General features: G+C 42.9%; 2 protein-coding genes across 2 annotated transcripts in view; one reads left to right on the top strand and one right to left on the bottom strand.

Moving 5' to 3' along the window:
- Positions 1-225: 225 nt before the first annotated feature.
- Positions 226-4,155, bottom strand: SERP1 (stress associated endoplasmic reticulum protein 1). The gene is made up of 3 exons (XM_062213131.1): positions 3,702-4,155; positions 3,404-3,479; positions 226-2,197 (listed from the first exon to the last, which is right to left on the bottom strand). The coding sequence occupies exons 1-3, from the start codon at positions 3,783-3,785 to the stop codon at positions 2,157-2,159; spliced, it is 201 nt and encodes a 66-aa protein (XP_062069115.1). The 5' UTR covers positions 3,786-4,155; the 3' UTR covers positions 226-2,156.
- Positions 4,156-4,381: 226 nt separating this feature from the next.
- The window catches only part of EIF2A (eukaryotic translation initiation factor 2A), a 52,314-nt gene continuing 30,650 nt past the window's right edge, over positions 4,382-26,045 (top strand). Inside the window, exons 1-3 of the mRNA XM_062213119.1 lie at positions 4,382-4,497; positions 16,304-16,373; positions 22,618-22,692. Coding sequence (XP_062069103.1) covers positions 4,470-4,497; positions 16,304-16,373; positions 22,618-22,692 — 173 coding nt within the window. The 5' untranslated portion in view covers positions 4,382-4,469. The remainder of the gene's footprint in view (positions 4,498-16,303; positions 16,374-22,617; positions 22,693-26,045) is intronic.

The following is a 26,045-nucleotide window of genomic DNA, read 5'->3' as shown; positions in this document are numbered from 1 at the left end:
TGGAAAATAATGAGATGAGGAAGGCCCAAGTGGAAGTATCAGGTTCATTTTGCTTTTTATGTATTTTCCTTGCTGTCCATTTCCAATCATAAACCTTGTATCTGTGCCTCTGGGGACTATTTTTAACTTAAGTACAACCTAATAGGTATTCTGTAAATTTTTTCTATTACCTATAGAAAGTGTACTGAGTTAAGAACGCTATCATTTTCTTTCAGAAGAAAAGCATCAAATATCCAGGGAACTTTATTTTTAAATGATAAAACAAACAGACACAACTTTCATTTATCCACACACACATGCATAATCCAACCTGAATAGAAAATGTACTCAATTGGTAATCACACAGGAAGTACAAAGGGAATGCAATTTTACATGTGAAATGATTGCTGGCTATCGCAAATTTAACAAATTGATCAAAATGATGTACACTGAAAAAATAAAACACCTGAAGGCAATTATCTATAACCAAGAGAAATTCTGATACGGAATGATTCGGTTCAAAGGAAAGAATAAGGCACCTGCTATGAATTTAGAGCAGTAACTTTCATTTTCAAAGGTACAATAAAATATAACTAGCTAACCACAACTTGTTTCAAAGTGAGAAACAAGTATAGGGATTGACTTATTGGGTGAGAAAGGCAGGTAAGAATTCAGTTAAAAACCTGCTGGCCCAAGGTCAGCTGATTCCTTTCCTATTCCAGAGTAGTTAAGTTCTCGTATGTCCTTAACCTCTCCAGTCCTCTCCTCCATATTTGAGGGTATCAGAAGCCCTCTGAGGTTCACACTGTGTATAGACTAGGTAGATCTCCCTTCTGTTCCTCTTAAAACAGCTTATTTTCAAAGAGATATCCTGAGGCAATTAACAAAGCAAACTGAGCAGCTTTCATCCACTCATTAATACACAGACACTGCTCATGCTTTTTCAACAACTTATGGGCTAAGTGCATAAACAGCCAATACCTGTAGTTTTCACAAGCACTAAAAAACCCAAAACCTGCCTCACCACTCACCCTGACCGTTAGTAAAAAGAACATTTGCTCACTCACAACCTACAAGAATCACACAACAAAGGGAAGACTAAAGACTGATACTTATCAGTAAATCCATTTAACTCCAGCCGCCACCTCAGTCTGATGTACCTAAGCACCCTAACGGCATTTCAATCATAGAGCTAGAAAAGTCATTACAAAGGAAGTGAACTTTTCAGTTGATGTGCCTTTTTTGGTATTAAAAATATTATTAGCAAGATGGCTTCAGCACATTGGACATAACATGTTTGGATCAGGCACCCATTTTTAGTAGTATTTTCCCCCTAAAGTTTTATCTACCATGGTGAATCCCTTTGATAATAAAATAATTCTGAAATCAATGTGACACAACAAACCTTTCTGGATGGTACTTCACCACAGTAGCCTTCAGTGAAACTGCAGTGACCAAGTTCTAAAACGCTCAACCAGGCGGGTGCTGTTTCTATGGGAATTTAGGTGACCATACTCACTCATGCAAAAATCCAAGGTAGCGTAAGAGAAACAATATCGTTAAAATAGATGTTGTGACCATAAGCGTCTCCCTTTATACTACGCATTTAGAAGCTGTTAAAAAACTCTTAGGTGCTAACAGCTGTGGCAGAACTAGGCTGTGGAGTTGCTCCATTGCTAAGCACCTTATTGTAAGAGTTACAGGATTCTCTAAGGGAGTGTGCTTTTAATTTGAGAGAGAGTAATAAAGTGCCTAGCTATGTAAAAACCGGAAGAATCCAAATTTTAAAGTAAGCTAATTGCATTACACATAGGGTCAATGAAATCTAGACCCTGTGTACACAGATTTAATCTAATTCTCCATACTGCATATTGTTTTAGTAACCACATTAAAAAAAATCACTCTTTACTGACTGAATAAGTAGGGTCCACTACTATAGCTTAACAATCAAATTTTATTGCTTTTCTCATGTGGTGCTTTTGCAAGGCACTGTGGTATGGACTAGAAAACTTGGAATGACTCATGAAGAAACCTTGGAATGACACAGGAAGGATGATATGAAAGTCATTCGGAGGCAGGAGGCTTTACTGAATTGTTTTTAACCAGGGTATCAAACATCAGGAATGAGTTCAAGTTAAAATTCACAGGAGAATGGAAACATCTTTAGGTCAGTCACTTCACATGCCCATCCTGATACTTTGAATAATCTGGAAAATTGCTGTAAAGAGAAAGAGCAGATGTTAAAATAAACTTTCAATAAAATAGGTCTGATAAGTAAAAACACCTATTAGCGTTGTTGGAAGAATCCAATGAGACTTTTACAATTATTGGTACGTGCTACCTAACTTTATTGCAATAAAAGAAGTGAAGACAGGCCTATCTTGAGAAATAAAACAATTAGATGCCCATATGTTATTCTTTCAAAATCTCAGCTTCTCTGAAGTCTAAGTGGTCACGAGAGCTTGCAGAGAGGATACCACTTTATAAGTACTTAAAGCATCAAAAGTAAACAGGTTTTTGTAACACAGAATTATTTGGGTTTATCCCTAAATAACTAAGCATCCTTTTACGGCCTGGCTATAATATATGCATATTTCCTCATTCTCACAAAGCTGAAACTCAATAATCCTTTTAGGTTATATAAACTACTTGGCTCTTGGCCATTTATCAGGAAAGCTTCCAATTGGTAGGTTCAGGAGAAAGGCAAAGTGGAATGTTAAACAGACATCTCCGTGTAACTTCAGCATGTGGAAAACAGAAACATCTATTTCAACACTAAAGCTGGCGTATTAAGAGAATAAACGAAGACAAGAAAGATATTCTGCAGTCTGCTTGCAGAGACAAGTGTCCATCACTATTAACAGCATCAAATTTTCTTACCATATGTCAAAACATTTCTCTCATTAATCCAAACACATTTGTCTTCCATGTTAAATTGCCCATCAGGTATGTTTCCTCTACAGTAAGTCAATTCTTTGCACTTGCTCTACTTTATGAAATATATCCAATTTTCACATAAAGACAAGATTCCGCTACATGTTACACCCAGTTCCAATATGCACAGACACATGACGTTCAGAAGCTTCTTTGGAAAGGCACTGATAATGGGGTTGCACAACATTCTAAATTCTCATTCCGAGAGGCTTGTTTGGTTTTTGTTTGGTCTTAAATGTCTTCCAACTTGAACACTACCGCGGATCTGACCTCCTTTCTGATCTCCTCTGCGCACAAATCAAGCTGGGAGAAGTTTCTGGAGCACCACCCTCTGTGCATATGTGGGACAAGTAATGTGGTTCCGACGAAATGGAATTATGCGGCGCTCTCGGCAGGTGGGTCGAGAACTGCGCGGGGCTGGACTCACCGCGGATCCGTCACCACGTCATCCCCAACCCTTCACTCGACGGGAGCCCCCAAAAACACTTACCAGAGCCACACACAACAAAAATGAAGAGCGCCAACAACCAGGGTCCTACGGACGCCTTCTCTTCGGGGGCATTTCTCTGCAAAAGGCAAAACCCACCGTTTCGCATGCAGAGAACCCACCGCCGGAGCCCGCACCCCCAGGGGGCCAGGCCCTCCCGCAAGTCTCCCCCGCGATCCTGAGACGCCCCGACTTAACGTCCAGCTCGCGGTCTGCGGCCCCCGGGGCCCAGAGGCGGAGGCGCGGCCCCGGGCCCGGGCCCCAGCTGCGGCACAGGACGGGGCGCCCACTTTCCCCTCACCGAGGTCTTGGCGACGTTGCCGCGCTGGGTGATGTTCTTGCTGTGCTTCTCGTTGGCCATACGGATCCGCTGTTTGGCGACCATCTTCGCGGCGCCAGCACCTGCCCCGGCCACCCCTCGGACTCGCTCGCTTCCTTCTCCTCTCAGGCCACGGCCAGGCTCCGCTTCTGCTGGCCGCGCCGCCGGCGCTGGAGGCTCTCGGGCTGGGCGCTAGCTACGGCCGCTGGGCCTGGGCCCGGCGAGCGCGGGAGCTGAGCGCTGGCGGGGCGCGGGCCGCCGACGGGCCGGCGGCGCGAGGCGGGCGCGCGGGAGGAAGCGAGCAGGCCGCCAGAACGTTCTCGCGCCGCTGCCGCCTCTCTGGCCGCCCCCGGGAGCGTGGAGAGAAGGCAGGAAGGAAATGCAACGCAACAAGCGAACGGTGCAGCCTGCCGCCTCGCACTACTTCGGGTTCGGCTGCCAACGTCAGCACTAGGCAGGCTCCGCCCCGCGGAAGTGCGGGCTCCGCCCGCTGGCGAGGGAGGGCAAAGCAGGCACGCCCGCCCTAGCCCGGCCCTCCCACGTTGTGTAAAAAAATGTAGCCCCAGAGCTGCGCGTGCGCCTTCGGGTTCTCTTCCGGCTTCGCTCTACAACCGGAAGTTAGTTGGCCCCGAGGCTGGTGGCCCCGGAAACACCGACTCTCGGTCTCCACGCCGGAGGAGACGTGTAGGGGCTGGGTTCGGCCCTTGTGAACTTTCACCCTGGCGCGTGGGTTTCTTTTTCCGGGACAAGATGGCGCCGTCCACGCCGCTTTTGACAGGTGGGTTCTGAACGAGCAAAGGACTCTTGCTTAAGAATAATCTCTTTTTGTATCTTTGCCCTTGAAGAGCTACCGTAGGAGCTTTGGAGTCCGATCTGCCTTCTCCTGTAACTTGCGGAAAAGCCACACTGAATGTTTTGGATTACAGCATGGCAGTCGGAAGTGAGGCGCCAGCATCCTCCCCGCCCCCCTGTACCCATCCATCATTTTTGCCGTTTCAGTCTTAAGAGATAGGAGGAAGAACCGAAAGCACTAGCTACATGTTTGACCCCTGAGACTCCAGGAGTGGTGTCACACGGACCCTTGTGAGGTCGTTCAAGGACTAGAGGGTAGCATATGACGCAGTGGTTTAGGATGACCATTCCATGTTAACTGCACCTGGACTTGAGTAATTCCAAAGTCTATGCTCTCTGCAGTAACGAGGTTTGTGGGACTGGATAGGGAGGGTGCACCTGTAGCGGCAGGTTCCAAATGGTAGCGGTGTAGTTTGCAGTCGAAGCATTGAGCGTGATAGAGGGATCTAGCAACATTTGATATTGAAATGGGTATGAGCGTTTTAGAAGTTGAACATTAGTGAACTCCTGAGATTTTGAAGCTGAGACAGAGTGTAGTGTTGGAGAGGATGCTAAACTTGGGCTTGGACAGTGCCTGGGAAGACGCTGAACTCGGAATGGCTGGGAGTAGCCTCAACTTGCATATGAGTATTCTTATAAGAGCGGTATTAGGAGGGAAAGGAAGCCTTTGACTAAGTCATGATGACTATGCAGAGGGGAAAAAGGCATTAGGAGAAATTTTGCCTGCTTTTTTAGGAGGGGATCCTTTGCCTGGAGACTTGAAACGAATCTTAAGCTTTTGCACTTTCTGCCACGTGTGTTTTAAGATCTTTGTTGTTAAGCAATGTGCTTGCCACACTTCATTCACCAAACATTTATCAAATGCTGACTATATAATGGAGATACATATATGTAGATTATGTATTATAATCTAAAGATATATATAGGTTATGTGTTATCTAGAGATTGTTTAATTGACATAATCACATAATTGGATTTTTTTTCTTTAGCCTGTATGTTCACGTTTTTGAATACTAAATGGTCATTTGAAGTCTAATTTAAAAAATCAGTTCATCTAAAACTTGATAAATTCTTTTAAGATGCTTACAGTGGCTTCTCACTGCTTGTGTAGTCAATTCTATCAGCATTATAGAACCCACTATAATCTTGGAATAGCTCCTGGCATTCATTTCTTTCCTTGCCAGTCCTCATATTGTGTGTCCCACTAATACTGAACTGCTTAGAAATCCTTTTGAAGAACCTATTTCTTCAGCCGAGGACTAGCTTATTCCTCTTGTTGATTTGGCAGTCGTCTTTGCATCTGTTAAAATTCCTTTCAGACACCATTGCTCCCTGTGAAGCCTTTCCCCACTTTCCAGAATAGAGTCAGGCACTCCCTGGGCTATTTTTGTAACCTCTAAACACTTAGTTCCAACCCTCCTCCCCTTATTGTGTAGGATAATTGTCTAGTTTTTCAGATTTTTTCCTTCCTGCTAGATTGTAAGCCCTTTGATATCATGGCAGGGTCTCATCCCTGTCTTCTCAGTACCTAGTACAGTACCTGGTAAACATGGGAGCTCTAAATGTTTACTGGAGGAATGGGGTAGGCATTTTACCTAGCAGTTAAGACACTTGATGTCCTATGTCTGACTGGGTCCAAGTTCTGCTTCCACTCCAAATTCTAGCCTTCTGCTAATGTATTCTCTGGGAGTCAACAAGTGATGGCTCAAGTGGTTGGGTCCATGCAACCTACTCACAGATTGAGTTCTCAGCCAGGTTTCAGCATGGCCTAGCCCTGCAGTTTTGACCATTTAGGGAGGGAACCAGCAGATGGGAGATCTCTGTCTCTGCTTTTCAAATAAAAATTAATATTTTTTTTTAATTCATGAAGGATAGTCCCTTTATGGTCACATTAACCAAGGATGACAGTTTTCATACAGTGCTTAAATTTAAGGACTTTGTAAGAGCATAAAGGTTATCTCTCCAGCTTATCCCTTATATTCTTAGAGGCCCACAGAGATGAAGTGATCAGATTCACCTTGTAAATTGCCAGGGTCAGGATGTTATTCATATCATCCAACTCTGTAGTACACTTTTCTTTGAATTGAACACATTGCTCAAATTTTTAGACATTCACCATGTAAGTATTTTATCCAACAGTGGACTTTTTTTTAAATGCCAAATACTTTGGTTAAATTTAGACTCGTGGATTTTAGAGCTGTGGATTATCCAGTAATTTTATTAGTCATGACTCTTTTTTTTTTTTTTTTTAATTTTTTTTTTTGACAGGCAGAGTGGACAGTGAGAGAGAGAGACAGAGAGAAAGGTCTTCCTTTTGCCGTTGGTTCACCCTCCAATGGCCGCCGCGGTAGCGCGCTGCGGCCGGCGCACCGCGCTGATCCGATGGCAGGAGCCAGGTGCTTCTCCTGGTCTCCCATGGGGTGCAGGGCCCAAGGACTTGGGCCATCCTCCACTGCACTCCCTGGCCACAGCAGAGAGCTGGCCTGGAAGAGGGGCAACCGGGACAGGATCGGTGCCCCGACCGGGACTAGAACCCGGTGTGCTGGCGCCGCAAGGCGGAGGATTAGCCTAGTGAGCCGCGGCGCCGGCCTAGTCATGACTCTTAATTGAAATGATAAAAAGCCAAAACCAGTGAAAAATGGGATTTTTCTTTTTATTAAACTCTGTAGCCTGAAAGCTTTAGTACTGTATGTGCTTCCTTCCCTCTCTGTTAAATTCATTCTCAGACCGACAGTAAGCCACCTCAGCAGCTCTGGAGAAAGACCAGTTTGGCCAGTAGTCCCAGCATCTCAGGGATGGCTGTCTTGGGCATAGTTTGGCTCCTGCTCATCTTTGCAACTTTGAATCAGATGGTCAGGGCCAAATTGTATTCTCACCCCTAGATAGCCTTACAAAAAATAAACCAAAAAACCTAATGTCTCCTAAAAAAAGAAGGCTGAATGCTACATAGATAAAGCAATAATATCCATAACATGAAATCATGTCTAATCAGCTTGCCTAGTTGAGGTCATTGAGTCATTTTTTCCTAAATTGATATGTGCTACTGAGCACATGTAAGGGTTGGAAAAAGTGTCATGTTTTAAAGATCACTGTAGGGGCCAGCGCGGTGGCACAGTAGGTTAATCCTCCATCTGCGGCGCTGGCATCCCATATATGTGCCGGTTCTAGTCCCGGCTGCTCCTCTTCCAGTCCAGCTCTCTACTATGGCCTGGGAAAGCAGTAGAAGATGACCCAAGTCTTTGGGCCCCTGTATCCGTGTGGGAGACCAGAAGCAGCTCCTGGCTCCTGGCTTCAGACTGGTGCAGCTCTGGCAGTTGCGGCCTTTTAGGGAGTAAACCAATGGACGGAAGACCTTTCTGTCTGTCTCTTCCTCTCACTGTCTGTAACTCTCTCTCTCAAATAAATAAATACAATCTTTTTAAAAAAAATCACTATATCCCTAATATAGGATATTGAATCCCAGAGTTTTTCTCATTCTAACTCGAGCCTAAAGAAAAGACAAAAAGGTATATGATTCCTAAAGTGGCTAGTAAAGAAAAGATGTTCTGTAAATACAGTATTTAATACAATTGTTGTTTTTAAAGTTACTGGGCGAACCTTTGGCATTTATTTGTTGTTTTAATGAAATAACTTTATATTCTAGATTTTTTGTCTCTGATAGAACATATCACTGATGCCTTTTGATTAAAAGAAGAAATCAGTAAATAACAGGGCATCACACCAGATCTGAATACACTATATTAGGAAAACTTCACATTCTATTTGCTGTTTCTGACTCAGATGCTTCTAATTAAAATGAAGTTCTCATTAAAATTGTATGTATGTTAAAAAAATTCACTTACTGCAACAAGTTTGTTTTGAGCCCATATTTGTTTTTGGTTTTGTTAATTTATAAAACAGTGTATGTTCTCTTATGGACTTGATTTTATGTTTTGCTTACTAAACTTAATGTATCCAGTAAAAATTTCTATAAGGAAGTTGTGCAAACCGATTGAATCCAATAAAGTATCTTAGAGGTACAAAATGTTCTGCAGTACTTTTCCCCTAGATTGGCTTCTAGGCAGGGAGTTGTGAAATAAATAGTGGTTACATGTATAAACAAATCTGTAATGGTTTTTATGATAAATTCAATTGATAATTCAATTGATTCCACTAAGGCCAGATGTATCTATCATGAAGCATCATGTACAAACAAGATTATCTAATTTACTGGGGAACCAACAATATCCTTAGCCTTCATTGTAGTAAGTACTGTCTCATGGTATATGTTTTTCCCTTAGTACAAAAGTCCTGGTCTGTTCAGTATTTGAATATGAGTTGCATTTTTGTCTAGTATTCCCAAGCAGCTTTGGATCTGCCCAGCTCCGGCCATTGTAGCCTTCTGGGGAGTGAGCCAGCAGATGGAAGATCTTTTTCTCTGTGTCTCTCCTTCTTCTCCATCTGTAACTCTGTCTTTCAAAAAGCAGAATTACACAGAGAGATCTTCCATCCTCTGATTCACTCCTCAAATGGCTGCAATGGCCTGGGCTGGGCCAGGCTGAAGCTAGGAGCTAAGAGTTTTGTCTAGGTCTGCCACGTGGGTGGGAGGGGCCCAGGTACTTGGACCATCTTCTGCTTGGTGGTCACAGATTTACCCCATATCACAATAATTTTGTCATCTTAAGAATGTTAACATAAATGGAATTACAGAAAACATAACCTTTGGATTTTTATAAAAGATTTATTTGCTTGAAAGGCAGAGTTAGAAAAGAAAGATTATCCATTGTTCCATTGACTGGTTCACTCCCCAGATGGGTGCAATGGCTGGGGCTAGGCCAGGCCGGCAGCCAGGGATTTTATCCAGATCTCCCATGTGTGTGCATCTGCTGCTTTCCCAAGCGATTTACCAGGGAACTGGATTGGAAGTGGAGCAGCCTGGACTTGAACTAGTGCCCATATGGGTTGCCGGTGTCCCAGGCAGTGGCTTAACTCACTGCACTACAATGCTGGCCCTAACCTTTGGATTTTTGTAAAATTTTCTTAAGCAGTTGATTAATTTGACTTCAAACTTTTGCTTCTTTAGAAGCATACTAAAACCAGAAATTGGAGACCAAATTAAACTTTGAAATTTTACTTGAGCAGGAAAGACATAATTTTCACACTGGCTTTTTTTTTTTTTTTTTAAAGATTTTATTGGGGCTGGTGCTGTAGCATAGTGGGTTAAGCTACCACCTGGAGTGCCAGCCTCCCATATGGGTGCCAGTTCGAGACCCAGATGCTGTACTTCTGATCCAGCTCTCTGCTATGGCCTGGGAAAGCAGTGGAGGATGGCCCAAGTCCTTGGGCCCCTGCACCCATGTGGGAGACCTGGAAGAAGCCTCTGGCTCCTGGCTTCCGATCAGCTTAGCTCCAGCCATTATGGCCAGTTGGGGAATGAACTGTTTCTCTCTCTTTCTTTCTCTGCCTCTCCTTCCATCTCTGTGTAACTCTGAGTTTCAAATAAATAAATAAATCTTTTTAAAAAAGATTTTATCTATTTATTGGAGAGGTAGAGTTACAGTCAGTGAGAAGGAGAGACAGAGAGAAAGGTCTTTCTTCTGCTGGTTCACTTGCCAAATGGATGCAACAGCTGGAGCTGTACTGATCTGAAGCCAGGAGCCAGGAGCTTCTTCCAGGTCTCCCAAGTGAGTGCAGGAGCCCAAGCACTTGGGCCATCTTCTACTGCTTTCCCAGGCCATAGCAGAGAGCTGGATTGGAAGAGGAGCAGCCAGAACTAGAACCGGTGCCCTTATGGGATGCCAGTGCCACAGGCGAAGGATTAACCTGCGCAACAACGCCGGCCCCCTCACTGGCTTTTAAAATGTCTGGTGTTGTAAGATTTTGAGGTAGGGGCCGGTGCTGTGGCGCAGCGAATTAACACACTAGCCTGAAGCACCGGCATTCCACATGGGGCGCCGGTTCAAGACCCAGCTGCTCCACTTCCAATCCAGCTCTCTGCTATGGCCTGGAAAAGCAGTAGAAAATGGCTCCAGTCCTTAGGTCCCTGCACCTACGTGGGAGACCCGGAGGAAGCTCCTGGCTCCTAGCTTCGGATCAGCGCAGCTCCGGCCATCATGGCCAACTGGGGAGTGAAGCAGCAGATGGAAGACTTCCCCCCCGCACCCCTCCACCCCCCCGCCTCTGCCTCTGCCTCTGCCTCTCTTTTTGTGTAACTCTAACTTTAAAGTAAATAAATCTTTTTTAAAAAAAGATTTTGGGGCCGGCACGTGGTTCACTAGGCTAATCTTCCTCCTGCAGCGCCGGCACCCCAGGTTCTAGTCCTGGTCGGGGTGCCGGATTCTGTCCTGGTTGCCCCTCTTCTAGTCCAGCTCTCTGCTGTGACCCGGGAGTGCAGTGGAGGATGGTCCAAGTGCTTGGGCCCTGCACCCCATGGGAGACCAGGAGAATCACCTGGCTCCTGCCATCGGATCAGCGCGGTGCGCTGCAGCGGCCATTGGGGGGTGAACCAACGGTAAAGGAAGACCTTTCTCTCTGTCTCTCTAACTCACTGTCCACTCTGCCTGTCCAAAAAAAAAAAAAAAAAATAGATTTTGAGTTAGTAGTCTAACTGCATGGATGAGTATGGGTTAGGTTTTTAGTTTTAGGGTTTTTTTTCTCTATTTGGGGTTTTCAACTTGTCTTGGTTTGGGACATAGGTATGAATACAAATTTTCGACAAGGGAAATCTGGTAGCCATGAATACCTGAAAGTTCCAGCTGTTAAAGCCAGAAATGCTGCCTTCATGGATTCTGGGATATAACTGCCACATTAATAATGTAAGCAAAATTAAAGTTGGTGATAACAGCAAAATCAGAAAATATGGAACACTAAGATTACTAGGTAAAAGTGTCTGGGCTGGTGCTTTGGTATAGCAGCACCAGCATCCCATATGGGCACCAGTTCAAGTCCCGGCTGCTCCACCTCTCATCCAGCTCCCTGCTAATGAGCCTGGGAAGGCATTAGAGGACGGCCCCAGTCCTTGGGCCCCTCCACCCATGTGGGAGACCTGGAAGAAGCACCTGGCTTCTGCCTGGCCCAATCCTGGCCAGTGTAGCCATTTAGGTGGTGAACCAGCAGATGGAAGATTCTTCTCTCTGTTTCTCCCTCTCTCTCTTTCAAATAAATAAGTAAATAAATCTTTTTTTTAAAAATAGCAATAAAAAAAGTCTCATATGAATGCAAGCAGCTGAGTTGAGCTGGAGAAATGCTTCCCCCACCCCTTGACAGTTCAGTTAAATGTTTTGGGGCAAGTAGTTAAGGTATTGGATGAGTGGTTAGATTGCATGAGTTGTTTTTTTTTTTTTTTTTTTTTATAACACAGAAACCTTTATTTAAAGTATACAAGCTTCATGCTTGCATTTATTTGTTTATTTGAAAGGCAGAGTTGGGGTGGGAGGGAGACAGAGATCTTCCATCCACTAGTTCACCCCACAAAAGGCTGCTAGTGCTAGGCCAGGTCAGAGTCAGGAACTTGGAACTACATCCAGGTCTCACATGTAGGTGATGGGCCCAAGTACTTTGGCCACCTTTCATTGTTTTCCCAGGTGCATTAACAGGGAGCTGGATCAGAAGCAGAGTGTCAAGGAAACAAACAGGAGTCCATATGGGATGTCAGCATTGCAGGCAGTGGCTCAGCACGCTACCCCACAACACTGGCCTGTCATCATTGTTTTAGTTTCACTGTGGCTTCATTGGGACTACAGTGATGACCATCTGCCTTTTGGCTCTGTAGAGCTATGTGTGAATTCTGAAAGTGAGCTCTTAGAATGTCAAATTGCCACTGCAACTATGGGAGGATCTCAATGTTAGCAAAATTTTCTATAACAAGATAAAGTGGGGCTGGTGCTGTGGCATAGCAGGTAAAGCTGCCGCCTGTGGTGCCAGCATCTCACATGGGCGATCGTTAGAGTCCCGGCTGCTCCACTTCCGTTCAGGCTCTCTGCGATGGCCCAGGGAAGCAGTAGAGGATGGCCCAAGTCCTTGGGTTCCTGCACTAGTGTAGGAGACCCAGAAGAAACTCTGGGCTCCTGGCTTCAGATCAACACAACTCTGCCGTTGTGGCCAACTGCAGAGTGAACCAACAGATGGAAGACCTCTCTCTCTCTGTCTCTGCTTCTCCTTCTTTCTCTGTGTAACTCTGAATTTCAAATAAATAAATCAATCTTTAAAAAAAGATACAGTATAATTTGATAACTCATGTTTGAGTACTCTCAAATATTTGCTGAATCCTTAATTATAGTGTGAAGAAAAGAGGCAGGCACTTGGCCTAGCAATTGAGGCCCCAGGTAGTACATCCGTGTCCCACACTGGAGTACTTGGGTTTGATGCCCAGCTCCAGTTCCTGACTCCAGCTTCCTGCTAATGCAGAACCTGGGAGCAGTGGGAATGGCTAAAGTAGTTGGATACCTGACTGCTGCCTGGGAGACCTGAATTGACTTCTTAGCTTCTGGCTTTTCCCAGATATTTTGGGCATTTGAAAAGTGAATCTGCAGATGGGAGTGCTTCTCTCTCTCTCTCTCTCTCTCTCTCTCTCTCTTTGTCTGTCTCCCTGTCCCCCCACCTTCACTCTGTGCCTCGCTTGCTTTCCCAAAAAAATTTTTAAATGGCCTATTCACTTTGAATCCTAATGTGTTGCAGGAGATGATTAATTTGATGATGAGAATAGCACTGCTTTGCGTGTGCGATAAAAGAATTTTAATGCTAAAGAATTAAGTTTTATAGTTTTTAAATCTAGGGAAACATTTTGTGGCACATGACCTTTTATAAACATCCTTAGAGATTTTCAAAATGTGTGTTTTCAAGTTGTATAAATAGACCAAGCTTCTTTGAAATCACTGTTTGAGTGCAATGATGGATTTTATTTATTTGAGAGGCAAAGAGAGAGAGCTCTCATCTTACTTCCCTGCTGCCTTCAATGGCTTCATGGGTGGGTGGAGGGGTGTGCTGAAGCCAGGAGTCAGAAACCCAATCCAGGTCTCCCACCTGATTGGCAGGGACCCAGTTACTCAAGCTGTCCCTGCCACCTGTCAAGGTCTGAGTTAATGTAATAGGAAACTAGAGTCAGGAACCAGAGGCAGATATCAAACTCAGACACTCCAGTATGGGGTGTGGGTGTCTTTACCATTTTTATTTTAAGTCTGTAATGCATAGCAGATAGTTGAGCTATTCAGGGCCCAAGTCTTACAGAGCTATGTAGGCTGCCATGTAAGGGGTTTGGGTTTTGATGTATACAGAGTGCTTTGCTAGACTCCATTCTATTCAAAGGCAAACTACCCACAGGGCAACTGTTTTCCCAAAATAGCTCAGACTAGTGTTGTATGTAAGAGAAAACATGGCATCCAGCCGTGTACTAACAGATGTTTCACAAGAAATTCATCATTCATCAAATTCCACAAGGATGTAGATTTTGTCTTGTTCTTTAGTGAATCTTTTATTTTAATTTTAGATTATTTATATCAGTGTTCTGAGAAGTTTCCTGACAGTTCTTTTTTTTTTTTTCTTTTAATGTTTATTTTTATCCATTTAAAAGAGAGAGAAGGGGAGAGAGAAAGAAAAAGAGACAGAGACAGACCCCGTCTGCTGGTTCATTGCCAATGCCCATCACAGCCAGGACTGGGCCAGGCTGAAGCCAGGAGCCTAGAACTCTGTCTAGGTCTACCACATGGGACTCATCTGCTGCTTCCCAGGATGCTCATTACAGAAAGGTGGAGTGGAAGCAGAGTAGCCAGAACTTGGACTTGGCACTGTGACATGGGGTGGGGGTGTACCAAGTGGTAGCCTAACCCACTGTACCCCAACATCCGCCTCTTGACCATTCTTGAGAAAGGAAAAAAGGAAAGGAAATAGAGATCACAGTTGGAGCCCAGGGTGGCCCCTGTCTCCCAGTTTTGCTGCTTTACTAGTAACCTAGAGAAGGGTGGGAGAGTTGTGAATAGCGGACAGAAATGAAAGCCGATTAACAGTAGCCATGGACCTCTGTAAAGCTTTTTATTACCTGCAGCACTTATACTCTTGCTGCCAGCAAGAATTCTAGCTGATAAAATGGCAACTCATCGCCAAGTCCAGTTAGTTTTCTCCCCTAAATACTGCAAACTCATTCTCCACTTTTTATCTCACTGCCCCACCCTGGTCCAAGCTTCCATGCTCCATCCTGTGGCACAGCTGCAGAAGTGTTTTGAATAGTTTCTCCACATCTCCTCTGAATCCTCACAGTTTATTCTTTCCTTAGTACCAGGTTGACCTTTTCAAAATACAAATCTGTTTTTAGCAATCTGCATAAAATTCTTGAGTTTTCCTGCCATTCTTAGAATGCAGAGCAACAGTGTTTAACTTAGGCCCAACTGATCCCTCTGGTCTGAGCCCTGTGCTTTTCCAGCCCCATGGGCCTTCTTTCCATTCCTCTGATACTTTGTCATTTTCCTTGCTATGGAGTTTTTCTGATTGTTAATGATTCTCTTTGCTTATTAACTGCTACTCATTGTTTAGATCTCAGCATACACATCATTCAAGGACACTTTCCCTAACCTATTTTGGGAGGTTATTATTCACTCTTTAGCACCTTACATTTTTCCTTTGTAGTAGTTACACATGTTTGGGTAATTGACTACTGTCTGCTCAGTTCAATGAGATCGGGGTCAGTACTGATTTTCCTCCTCGTTATAGCTCCCTTGCTTAACACTGGACCTGGGGGTAGGTGTTTTTCCAGTAAACATTTTTGTTTTGTTTTTGTTGTTGGTTTTTTTTTGTTTGTTTGTTTGTTTGACAGGCAGAGTTAGACAGTGAGAGAGAGACAGAGAGAAAGGTCTTCCTTTTTCCGTTGGTTCACTCCCCAAGTGGCTGCTATGGCTGGCACGTTGCGGCCGGCGCGCTGTGCCGATCCGAAGCCAGGAGCCAGATGCTTTCTCCTGGTCTCCCATGCGGGTGCAGGGCCCAAGGACCTGGGCCATCCTCCACTGCACTCCCAGGCCACAGCAGAGAGCTGGACTGGAAGAGAAGCAACCGGGACTAGAACCTGGTGTGCCAGCGCCGCAGGAGGAGGATTAGCCTAGTGAACCACGGGGCCGGCCCTCCAGTAAACATTTGTTAAATTAATCAATTGATTGTTTGGCCTGTTTTAAGTACATCTAATTCGCCCATTTTAAAAGCATAATCTGGCTCTATAGATGCTTTACTTGCTTATTTAACCTTGAACTTTGTTCTCGATTTTTTATTGAAAGCTTTCTAGAAAATGAATGTCTTATTTCACTTGTTAGTTTGAGAAATTGTAAATATATTCTTAATGCCTTATGTATCTAAGAATGTTAAATATTTCATGATGTTTTATCTAACTCAGTTATCTTGTGTTCTAATGTTTCTATTTTACACATTAGGACATAGATTCTAAGGAGGTGATGCATCCAACGTTCCACACTCAGGAATCTAAGTCTGCCCTTCAGTTCTATTTACTACACCATAACAGCATTTATTCTGCTGATGACAGTGAACGTTTCAAATTTTTACTTATAAAAGTTAACATCTTATTTCTCAGCAGTTACTTGGTTTATGTAATAGAGTAACAAACCGTGCCTTTTTAATGCTAACATCCTATAATTCAGTAAAACGTTTGATGATTATATTAATATTTTTCCTAAAAGCTTTTTGTTTTTCTTAGAGTGTTTATGATAATTGTTTTTACCAGTAAAGTAATGGTGGTCCTTTTCATTGTATTTTTATAGTTCGAGGATCAGAAGGACTGTACATGGTAACTGGGCCACCACATTTTACAGAAAGCACAGTGTTTCCAAGGTATGTTTGTTTTGTTGAGTGATTTTATAGGGAACATATAGTATATTAAAATTTTGTTGTTGTTGGATATATTTTGAACAACACAAAAGAAGAATAGATAAACAGCTTTTCGGGACATACTATATGATATTAATCAAATATGGAAAGAATACATATTCTCTGTCAAGGAAAATGAATTTCCGATTTGAGAGTAATATCCTCAGCCTGTTGGAAAGGTGGTCATCCTGGAGGAGAATCATACTAAGGAAAAGTGTAGACTTTAGTTGAGTTGAATCCTTTGGAAGAATTTTACCTTTGAGAATGAAAAAAGCTTGCAAATGTTTAGTCAAACTACTGCTGCTAGTATTTATGAAATCAGGGGATGAAAAAGATACAGAAAAAGAAGGAAATAGGATATATGTTTTATATTTTTCCCAAAAAGCACAGACCAGAAACTGGTAAAGGACTTGAATCGGCACCCATATGATATGCTGGTGTAGTAGGCAGCAGCTTTACCCACTATGCCACAATACCAGTCCCTGATTTTGTTTCTTTTTTGTTTGTTTGTTTTGTTTTGTTTTTTAAAGATTTTATTTATTTATTTGAGAGGTAGAGTTATAGACAGAGAGAGGGAGAGACAGAGAAAAAAGTCTTCCACTGGTTCACTCACCAAATGACCATAATGGCTGGAGCTGTACCGATCCGAAGCCAAGAGCCAGGAGCTTCTTCCAGGTCTCCCATGTAGGTGCAGGGGCCCAAGGACTTGGGCCATCTTCTATTGCTTTCCCAGGCCATAGTAGAGAGCTGGATTGGAAGTGGAGCAGCCGGGACTCGAACCAGCACCCATATGGGATGTTGGCACCACAGGCAGCAGCTTTACCCGTGATGTCACAGCACCAGCCCCCCGATTTTGTTTGATAAAAACATTTTTATTTCCTAGTTTTGTTCATTAAAATGGTTTGGAAGCAGTGATAACTCAGTAGCAGTGAATACCCCTTCCTCACATTGTGATCTCTAAATACCATTCCTTATTAAAAGGAACCGATTCCTGGAGAAGTGGTCAGTTTTTCTCTAGGACGGAAAATGTACAACTTGGGCTAGGGACATATAGTGCCAGAAAGCAAGGAAGCTGTAAAAGATTAATGGGGTTTTGTGATGGAGATAAAGGATTCCTCATGAAAGGGTTCACACCAACCTAAGATTGGACAATTATGGGGGAGAGGGGGTGCCATTGTAATCCATAAACTGTACTTTGGAAATTTATATTTACTAAATAAAAGTTAAAAAAAAGAATTATAACTCAAAAAAAAAAAAAAGAAAAAAAAAGAATTATAACTCAAGGGATAAAACATGTCAGGGTCGGTGTTGTGGCATAGTGGACTAAGCTGCCATTGCGACACCTGCATCCGTAACAAGCACTGGTCCATATTCCTAGCTACTCCACTTCCAATCTAACTCCATGCTGATGGCCTGGGAAAAGCAGCAGAAGATGGCTCACGTGTTTCAGTCCCTGCCACCAACATGGGAGACCCAAGAGAAGCTCCTGGCTTCGGCATGGTCCAGGCCTCACTTGTGGCCATCTGGGGAGAGAGTCAGTAGTTGGAAGATATCTTTCTGTCTCTCTCCCCCCATTCCTCTCTCTCTCCTGACTTCTTCTCCTCTCTCTCTCTTCCTGTGTAACTCTGACTTTCAAATAAAAAAAAAAAAATCTTAAAAAAAAAATAAAAATAATAAAACATGTCAAGTAAATAAACACTCCCCAAATAAAAAAAAAATCCTCCCTCTAAACCTTACTGGTCTGCAGTGGTGGTTAAGGGGTCCTTAGTCATCACTTTAAAAATTGATAAAGGAAAGTGATCAAGCATCTATCTTGCCTTTCCTGTAACATACTTTTTCAGAGTGACCAAATAGTTGATGAAGGAAGGTTTTTTATTGAAGAATTCCAGTAAAATACAAAAGGAATGATGGCATTAGATAGTCACCATTTGTAACCCTAAAGAAATCATGGATCTAGGCCAGTGGTACTCAAACCTTAGCATGCATCAGAATCAACTGAAAAGTTTGTTAAAACATAAATTGCAGCTCCCCACATTTTCTAATTCACTGGACCAGGAGTGGAGCCAGGTAATTTGCATTTTTAGCAAATTTCCAGTGATGCTGATGCTGCCAAGTTTGGGGACTCTACTTTTAGGAAACCCTGATCTAGGTCAGTGATTATCAAAAGATGCTGAAGCCGTTAAATGAACTGTTGATGAGGAACATTAGAGTTGGGTTGATATCACACAAATCTAAGGGCCAGTTTTTATTTGGCCCATTCTCTAGAACCTTCCTATGGGGAGCATAGGCTTGGGATCAGCTATATTGGCATCACCCATGAGCAAATATAGATGTGCAACATCTCAGGCCCTACCCAACTTACCGAATCTAAATCTGTACTTTAACTAGGTCCACAGATGAGTTTTATATATACATATATGTAATTTTTAATTTTATTTGAAGGACAGACACAGAGAGATCTTCTATCTGCTGGTTCATTCACCAGATACCTACAAAACCAAGTCTGGGCTGAGCCAAAGCCAGGAGCCAGGAACTCAGTCCAAGTCTCTCACACGTAGGTGGCAGGGATCCAAGTACAGGAGGCAAGACCTGCTGCCTCCCAAGGTGCATATTAGCAGGAAGCTGGAATTGGAAGTGAAGAAGGTTATATGCACATAATTGTTCCAGAAGCACTACTGTAGGAAACAGTCTAGGGCAAAAATATGTGCTGCGCTTTGTTGAGTACAGTTCCAGAACAGCAGGAGTGGGAAGGGGAAGGAAGAGGGACAGGGAAGGAGTGAAAGCAAATACAAGGGTAGTGAGTGGTGTAGTGATCTGACCACCAATCCACAGAACATGGTGGGGTTGCTTGGTCTTGTGTATAGAATGTCTCCAGAGAGGCTCTATGAAATCATTGTGCCAAAACAGTCTATCCTGGAGAGAAGGAGAAGAAATGCACGTGCAATCAGAGTGTTTTACTCTGGGTAATGGGATTGAATCTTAGTGCCAGAACTCGTGTTCCTGCTCCTGCAGTGCGCATATTGATGTGTGGCCATCATTCCCCTAGAATCTGAGATGACTGGTGGTTTTAGGTGATGAAGCGGTCAGGTCTTCTCATTGAATTGTTGAGGCTTGGCAGCAGGAAGGGTTAGGCTAGGTAGTTCTAGAATTTGGCTGCACGTTAGAATTGCCTGGGGAACTTTGACAACACATGGCTATCCATGGCCGCTGTTGTATAGCGAGTTGAGCTGCAGCCTGTGATCCCGGCATGCTATATGGAAGCTGATTTGAGTTCGAGCAGCTCCACTTCTGATCCAGCTCTCTGTTAATGCACCTGGGAAAGCAGCAAACAATGGTCCAAGTCCTTGGGCCCCTGTCATCACTGTGGGAAACCCAGTTGGAGTACCAGGCTCCCAGCTTTGCCTTGGCACAGCCCTGGTCATTACAGCCATTTGGGGAATGAACCAGCAGGTGGAAGATTTCTCTGTTTGTCTCTCCCTCTCTCTATAACTCTGCCTTTCAAATAAATAAATCTTCAAAAAAATAAAAAAAAGATTTAAAAATGGCTACTCAGACCAAGTACTGGGTATTAGATGGCAATAGAGTTAATTTTATAAGATGAAGTGAATGATGATAATTTTTTTTAGAATATCTTCAATTAGAGATGCATACTGAAACATTGAGTAGAGTCATATGACATCTGAATTTTGCTTTAAAGTAAAAGGGGTAAAGAAACAAAATTTTAATATTTAAGTTTGGTGTTATGTGGCTAGGTAGATTATCATACTTTTTCTGTATTTTTGTATATATCTGAAATTTATCATTTAAAAAATTATGCCCAAGGGAAATAAGCAAAGTCTCCCAACTGACAAGATTAAGGAGAGAACTGACTTCTGAATTCTGTAGTCTAGTAAGCTTGACATCAATTCTAGACATTGTTCTAGAATGAATTAAGGGGACAATTTATAATCATTGAGATAAGGGTGTGATTATTGGGCTCAAAATGAGCTCGCTAAGAACAAACTTAAATTTATCTTATTTCCTTTCTGCATAGAATTTCCAGACACAGTAGAGTAAATAGAACTGTAAACATGATTTTAGCCAAGTGAGAAATAAGGAAGTCTTAGCTCTGGGTGATGATGACAAACTTGTTGTTGGTAAAGAACAGTGAAGTTAACTGATTAATGAGTTGGTTTTAGTTTAAGTGAAGGATTGTTGGTGAACTACAAGATGTTCTGAACTCATTCATCATTCTTGTAGATAATTTAGATGATAGAAATGTTTTTTTTTTTTAATTTTATTTTTATTTTTTTTGACAGGCATAGTGGACAGTGAGAGAGAGCGACAGAGAGAAAGGTCTTCCTTTTGCCGTTGGTTCACCCTCCAATGGCCGCCGCGGCTGGCGCGCTGCAACCGGCGCACCGCGCTGATCCGATGGCAGGAGCCAGGTGCTTCTCCTGGTCTCCCATGGGGTGCAGGGGCCCAAGCACTTGGGCCATCCTCCCCTGCACTCCCGGGCCACAGCAGAGAGCTGGCCTGGAAGAGGGGCAACCGGGACAGAATCCGGCACCCCGACCGGGACTAGAACCCGGTGTGCCGGCGGAGGATTAGCCTAGTGAGCCACGGCGCCGGCTGATAGAAATGTTTTATAATTTATACATTACATAAATCTGTAAGGAAGGACTTAAAGAGAAAAATTAGTTTAAGTAGATGTCGGTAGGCTAGAATAATAGGTCAAAATCTGGGAGAAATTTAGTAAGCATAGTTGTAAAATTCTGCCTTAATTTTGGAAGTGAATTGCATAAATATAGGACGAGAGACATCTTGGTCATAGCTGTTTACCTGAGGAGGAGCGATTTTATAAAATGTTTAAATTGACTGCAAACAGTATAAGTTAATGTTCCAAGATCGCAGAAGCACAAATGCCATCAGATGAATTAATGCTGAGGTGGTGTTCAGTTTAAAAAGGATGTGTTAGTCAGTTCTCAGTGCTTTGCTGTTATTTAGCAATTCAAATCATTCATTAGTCATAAAGTTCTCGTTAATACCGAGACTGCCTTTGTGGCTGTGCATGTACGCACATACACATTTCTGTTTAGATCTTCATTATCACTGGAAATACTCAATAGCGCCCATCTTCAGTCTAGAGATACAGTACTTAGTTTCTGTTTAGATCTTCATTATCACTGGGAAATACTCAATAGCGCCCATCTTCAGTCGAGAGATACAGTACTTAGTTTCTGTTTAGATCTTCATTATCACTGGGAAATACTCAATAGCGCCCATCTTCAGTCTAGAGATACAGTACTTAGTTTCAGTTACTTACAGAATATTGCCAAGTAGTCTGATTTTCACAGATCTGTTTTTGTACAGAATCTCGTATCAGCATTTGTTTAATGTGAAGATCTTATTGCTGTTAAATTTTTTTTTTTTTTTTTTTTTTGTTTTTGTCTCCTCATGTGAGAGATTGATGGAAGGTCTTTCTCCTTCAAATCCAAGAGCATTTTTTGGTCATTTAATGATACTTTGTCCATCTTTGTTTTGTTAGGCAAGTGGTCTGGGCATCCTGCAGGAAGTCTGCTTGGTGAGGTCTCTCAGCCTTGTAAAGATCAGCTGGTAACTTTCACGGGCAGTTCCAGCTTTGGTCCTCCACACAAACTAGTTACTCCAAAGGCTCTGTTTCTTGAGATTGAACTGTTGCTGTAATATCACATTTCCAGTCTACTTTACAGTAGTTGTTGACATTATATTTTAAGAGAGAAAATAGGGGCTGGTGCTTTGGCGCAAGTGGGTTAAAGCCCCAGCCTGCAACTCTGGCATCCCATATGAGCGCCAGTTTGAGTCCCTGCTGCTCCCCTTTCAGTCTAGCTCCCTGCTGATGTGCCTGGGAAAGCAGTGGAGGATGGCCCAAGTGTTTGGGTCCCTGCACCCATGCGGGAGACCTGGAAGAAATCCCTGGCTCCTGACGCGGATCGGCTCAGTTCCGGCTGTTGCAGCCATTTAGGGAGTAAACCAGCGGATGGAAGACCTCTCTGTCTTTCAAATAAACAAAATAAATATTTTAAAAAACAGAGATAAAGTATTTTGGCAGACTAAGGCATCTTGAGTTATTTCCTAAAATTTGTATAAGTTCTTAGTCACTAAACTGTGAGATTTTAGACTTTGTAATTAAAATGTTTGAAAATTAGTAATGCATATTAATTTAAACTTTTCTTTTTGTCATTTTCAGGGAATCTGGAAAGAATTGCAAAGTCTACACTTTTAGTAAGGATGGGACCTTGTTTGCCTGGTGCAATGGAGAAAAGTTAGTGTTCCTTTATGTACCATTATATTTTATGAGTCTCATGATTATACAAATAACTAGCATTATTTGAATAACATGTATTTGGATATCATCAATAAAGTACATCTCTTAATATCATGGTGTAGTGAGATATTATCTCCAGTGTAAAGCTTGTGAAGACAAATATGAAAATATTCAAAGTCCTTTCTGTAAATGTGCCATGCCTTTCTTATCTAGTTACTTAGAACTAAAAATTAACATATGAGAAACAGGGCTAATTTAATTTAATGCTGATGTTGAGAGGTTGTTGGTTAGGGCGATTTAAATTCTGCATTAACAACAATTCTTTTTGCTTATTTAGGTACTTTAATCTTTACTGTTAGATTAGTGACAACTGTCTGCTGTTACTGTTACTTTTAGCATTTTTAGCATTACTATTAGTCTTATCGTACAGAAAAGTATAAGTTACTCAAAAGAATGTTTAGTGGAATCCATGTTACATAAAATATTCAGATTATAAAATTGGTCTTAACAGAAAAATAATTATTTTGATTAAATGCTAATATTTTAAGAAAGCCAGTCCTGGCCGGCGCCGCCGTAGCTCAATAGGCTAATTTTCCTCCTGCGGCGCCGGCACACTGGGTTCTAGTCCCGGTCGGGGCGCCAGATTCTGTCCCGGTTGCCCCTCTTCCAGGCCAGCTCTCTGCTGTGGCTTGGGAGTGCAGTAGAGGATGGCCCAAGTGCTTGGGCCCTGCACCCACATGGGAGACCAGGAGAAGCACCTGGCTCCTGGCTTCAGATCAGCATGGTGCACCGGCTGCAGCGTGCCGGCCGCAGCGGCCATTGGGGGGTGAACCAGTGGAAAAGGAAGACCTTTCTCTCTGTCTCTCTCTCTCTCACTATCCACTCTGCCTGTCAAAAAAAAAAAAAAAAAAAAAAAAAAGCCAGTCCTTTTCAGTTTCCCAGGAGTCACTACAACATTTCATTTCACAGACCAGAAAAATGCCCAAATATTTGTTACTTGATTTAAAGTTGTTATTTTTTTACCATATGCAATACTGTTGGGTTCTTTTAAAGAGAAAAAAATGCACGAATTAGTTTGAAAAGCACATTTTAAAGTTGGTCCTTACAGGGGCTGGTGATGTGGAATGGTGGGTAAAGCCACCACCTGCAGTGCTACCATCCCATATGGGTGTCTGTTCGAGACCTGGCTGCCCCACTTCCCATCCAGCTCTCTGCTGTGGCCTGGGAAAGCAGTAGAAGATCGCTCAAGTGCTTGGGCACCTCCACCCACATTGGAGACCAATGGCTCTAGGCTTCAGGTTGGCCCAGCACTGGCCGTTGAGGCCATTTGAGGAATGAACTGGAGGATCTCTCTGCCTCTCTGTAACGCTGCCTTTCAAATAAATAAATAAATCTTTTTTTTAAAAAAACTGGTCTTTACCATGGAAATGTATTCTGAAATCTTTCAACTTCAGCTAAGATTGTATTAAACTCATGATTTTTAAACATTAAATACAAAGGGGCCAGCACTGCAGCATAGTAGGTTAAGCTGCTTCCTGAGACACTGGCATCCCATATGGGGCTGCTCTACTTCCAATCCAGCTCCCTGTTAATGCACTTGGAAACCAGCAAAAGGTGGCTGAAGTATTTAGGCCCCTGCACCCATGTGCCTAGATGAAGCTCCTGCATCCTGGCTTTGGCCTGGCCCAGCCCTAGCCATTGCCATTTGTGGAGTGAACAAGTGGGTAGAAGATTCTCTCTCTCTCTTAGTCTTTCTCTCTGTAACTGTCTTTCAGATAAATTAATAAATATTAAATAAAATTTAACTACTAAAAAGAATGCATTGAATTACTTGATTCATCTTTAATGACTGTAAGAATTAGCTTTTATAATGATAAAGATTAATGTAAGGATTAACATCTTTATTTTTTTAATGTTATTAACTCCAACTATTAAGCTGCTATTCTCAAATGATCAATAATGTAATCATATTGAATCTTAGCCACAATGTTAACTGATAGTGTTAATGTCAGCCTCAATGATAGGATATATTCTCAGGTTTTCTCATTTTGGTGTAATCTATTATGAGTACTTAAATTTTTAATCCATTTTTTTTTTTTTTTTTGACAGGCAGGGTGGACAGTGAGAGAGAGAGACAGAGAGAAAGGTCTTCCTTTTGCCGTTGGTTCACCCTCCAATGGCTGCCCGGTTGGCGCGCTGTGGCCAGCGCACCGCGCTGATCTGAAGGCAGGAGCCAGGTGCTTCTCCTGGTCTCCCATGGGGTGCAGGACCCAAGCACTTGGGCCATCCTCCACTGCACTCCCTGGCCACAGCAGAGAGCTGGCCTGGAAGAGGGGCAACCGGGACAGAATCCAGTGCCCCGACCGGGACTCGAACCCGGCGTGCCGGCGCCGCAAGACGGAGGATTAGCCTACTGAGCCGCGGCGCCGGCCTTTAATCCATATTTTAAAATATTTGAGTAATGAATGAATCAATAGAAATTTACTACTTGATTTATTAATCATCTTTTTTTTTTTTGAGGTGCCCTTTTCTAATAGTTTAGAGATTGTTGAACAAGTGGTAATTATTATTAATGATTTTGTATACTTCTTCATGTACCACTTAGTCTTCTGTTAGATTCAACTTAGAATCTTTTTAAAAAATAATTTAGTTATTTGAGAGAGAGGGAGCACACTACTGTATGCACTAGAGCCCCCATCCACCATTTTATTCCTCAAATACCAAAAAACAGTGGAGGTAGGAATTTAATCCAGGAGGAGCCGGTGCCGTGGCTCACTTGGTTAATGCTCCACCTGTGGCACCAGCATCCCATATGGGCACTGGGTTCTAGTCCCGGTTGCTCCTCTTCCAGTCCAGCTCTCTGCTGTTGCCCAGAAGGGCAGTGGAGGTTGGCCCAAGTGCTTGGTCCCTGCACCCACATGGGAGACCAGGAGGAAGCACCTGGCTGTAGCTTCAGATCGGTGTAGCTCCAGCCGTGGCAGCAATTTGGGGAGTGAACCAACGGAAGGAAGACCTTTCTCTCTGTCTCTCTCTCTCACTGTCTATAACTCTAGCTGTCAAACAAATAAATAAATAAATATTAAAAGAAAAAAAAAGAAATTTGATCCAGGACTCCTATGTGTTATCATCTGTATTGCTGCTTCCCAGAGTTTGCGTTAGCAGGAAGCTAGAGTCAGGAGCCAGAGCCAGGAATCAAACAGGCATCCAGTGTGGGATGTCAAGTATCCTAACCAGCATCTTTACTGCTAGGCCAAATGCCCATTCCTGAATCTTTTTAACATGTCTGTAATTTTAACAGATCATTTCTATAGCAGATTCTAGCATTTATTTCCTGAAAGTCCTGTGGCCAC

Source organism: Lepus europaeus, chromosome 2 (assembly GCF_033115175.1).
Source record: "Lepus europaeus isolate LE1 chromosome 2, mLepTim1.pri, whole genome shotgun sequence".
Taxonomy (NCBI): domain Eukaryota; kingdom Metazoa; phylum Chordata; class Mammalia; order Lagomorpha; family Leporidae; genus Lepus; species Lepus europaeus.
Note: the sequence above shows the minus strand (reverse complement) of the source record. Positions and strands in the feature narration are given on the sequence as shown.

What these genes read in the sequence shown, in the direction of transcription:
- SERP1 (XM_062213131.1), bottom strand. Translation starts at nt 3,785, where the DNA reads ATGGTCGCCAAACAGCGGATCCGTATGGCCAACGAGAAGCACAGCAAG. An exon ending in GCAACGTCGCCAAGACCTCG is followed by an intron (nt 3,480 to 3,701) that starts GTGAGGGGAAAG and finishes TGCCTTTTGCAG; the next exon opens with AGAAATGCCCCCGAAGAGAA. An exon ending in TTTTGTTGTGTGTGGCTCTG is followed by an intron (nt 2,198 to 3,403) that starts GTAAGTGTTTTT and finishes TTCTCTTTACAG; the next exon opens with CAATTTTCCAGATTATTCAA.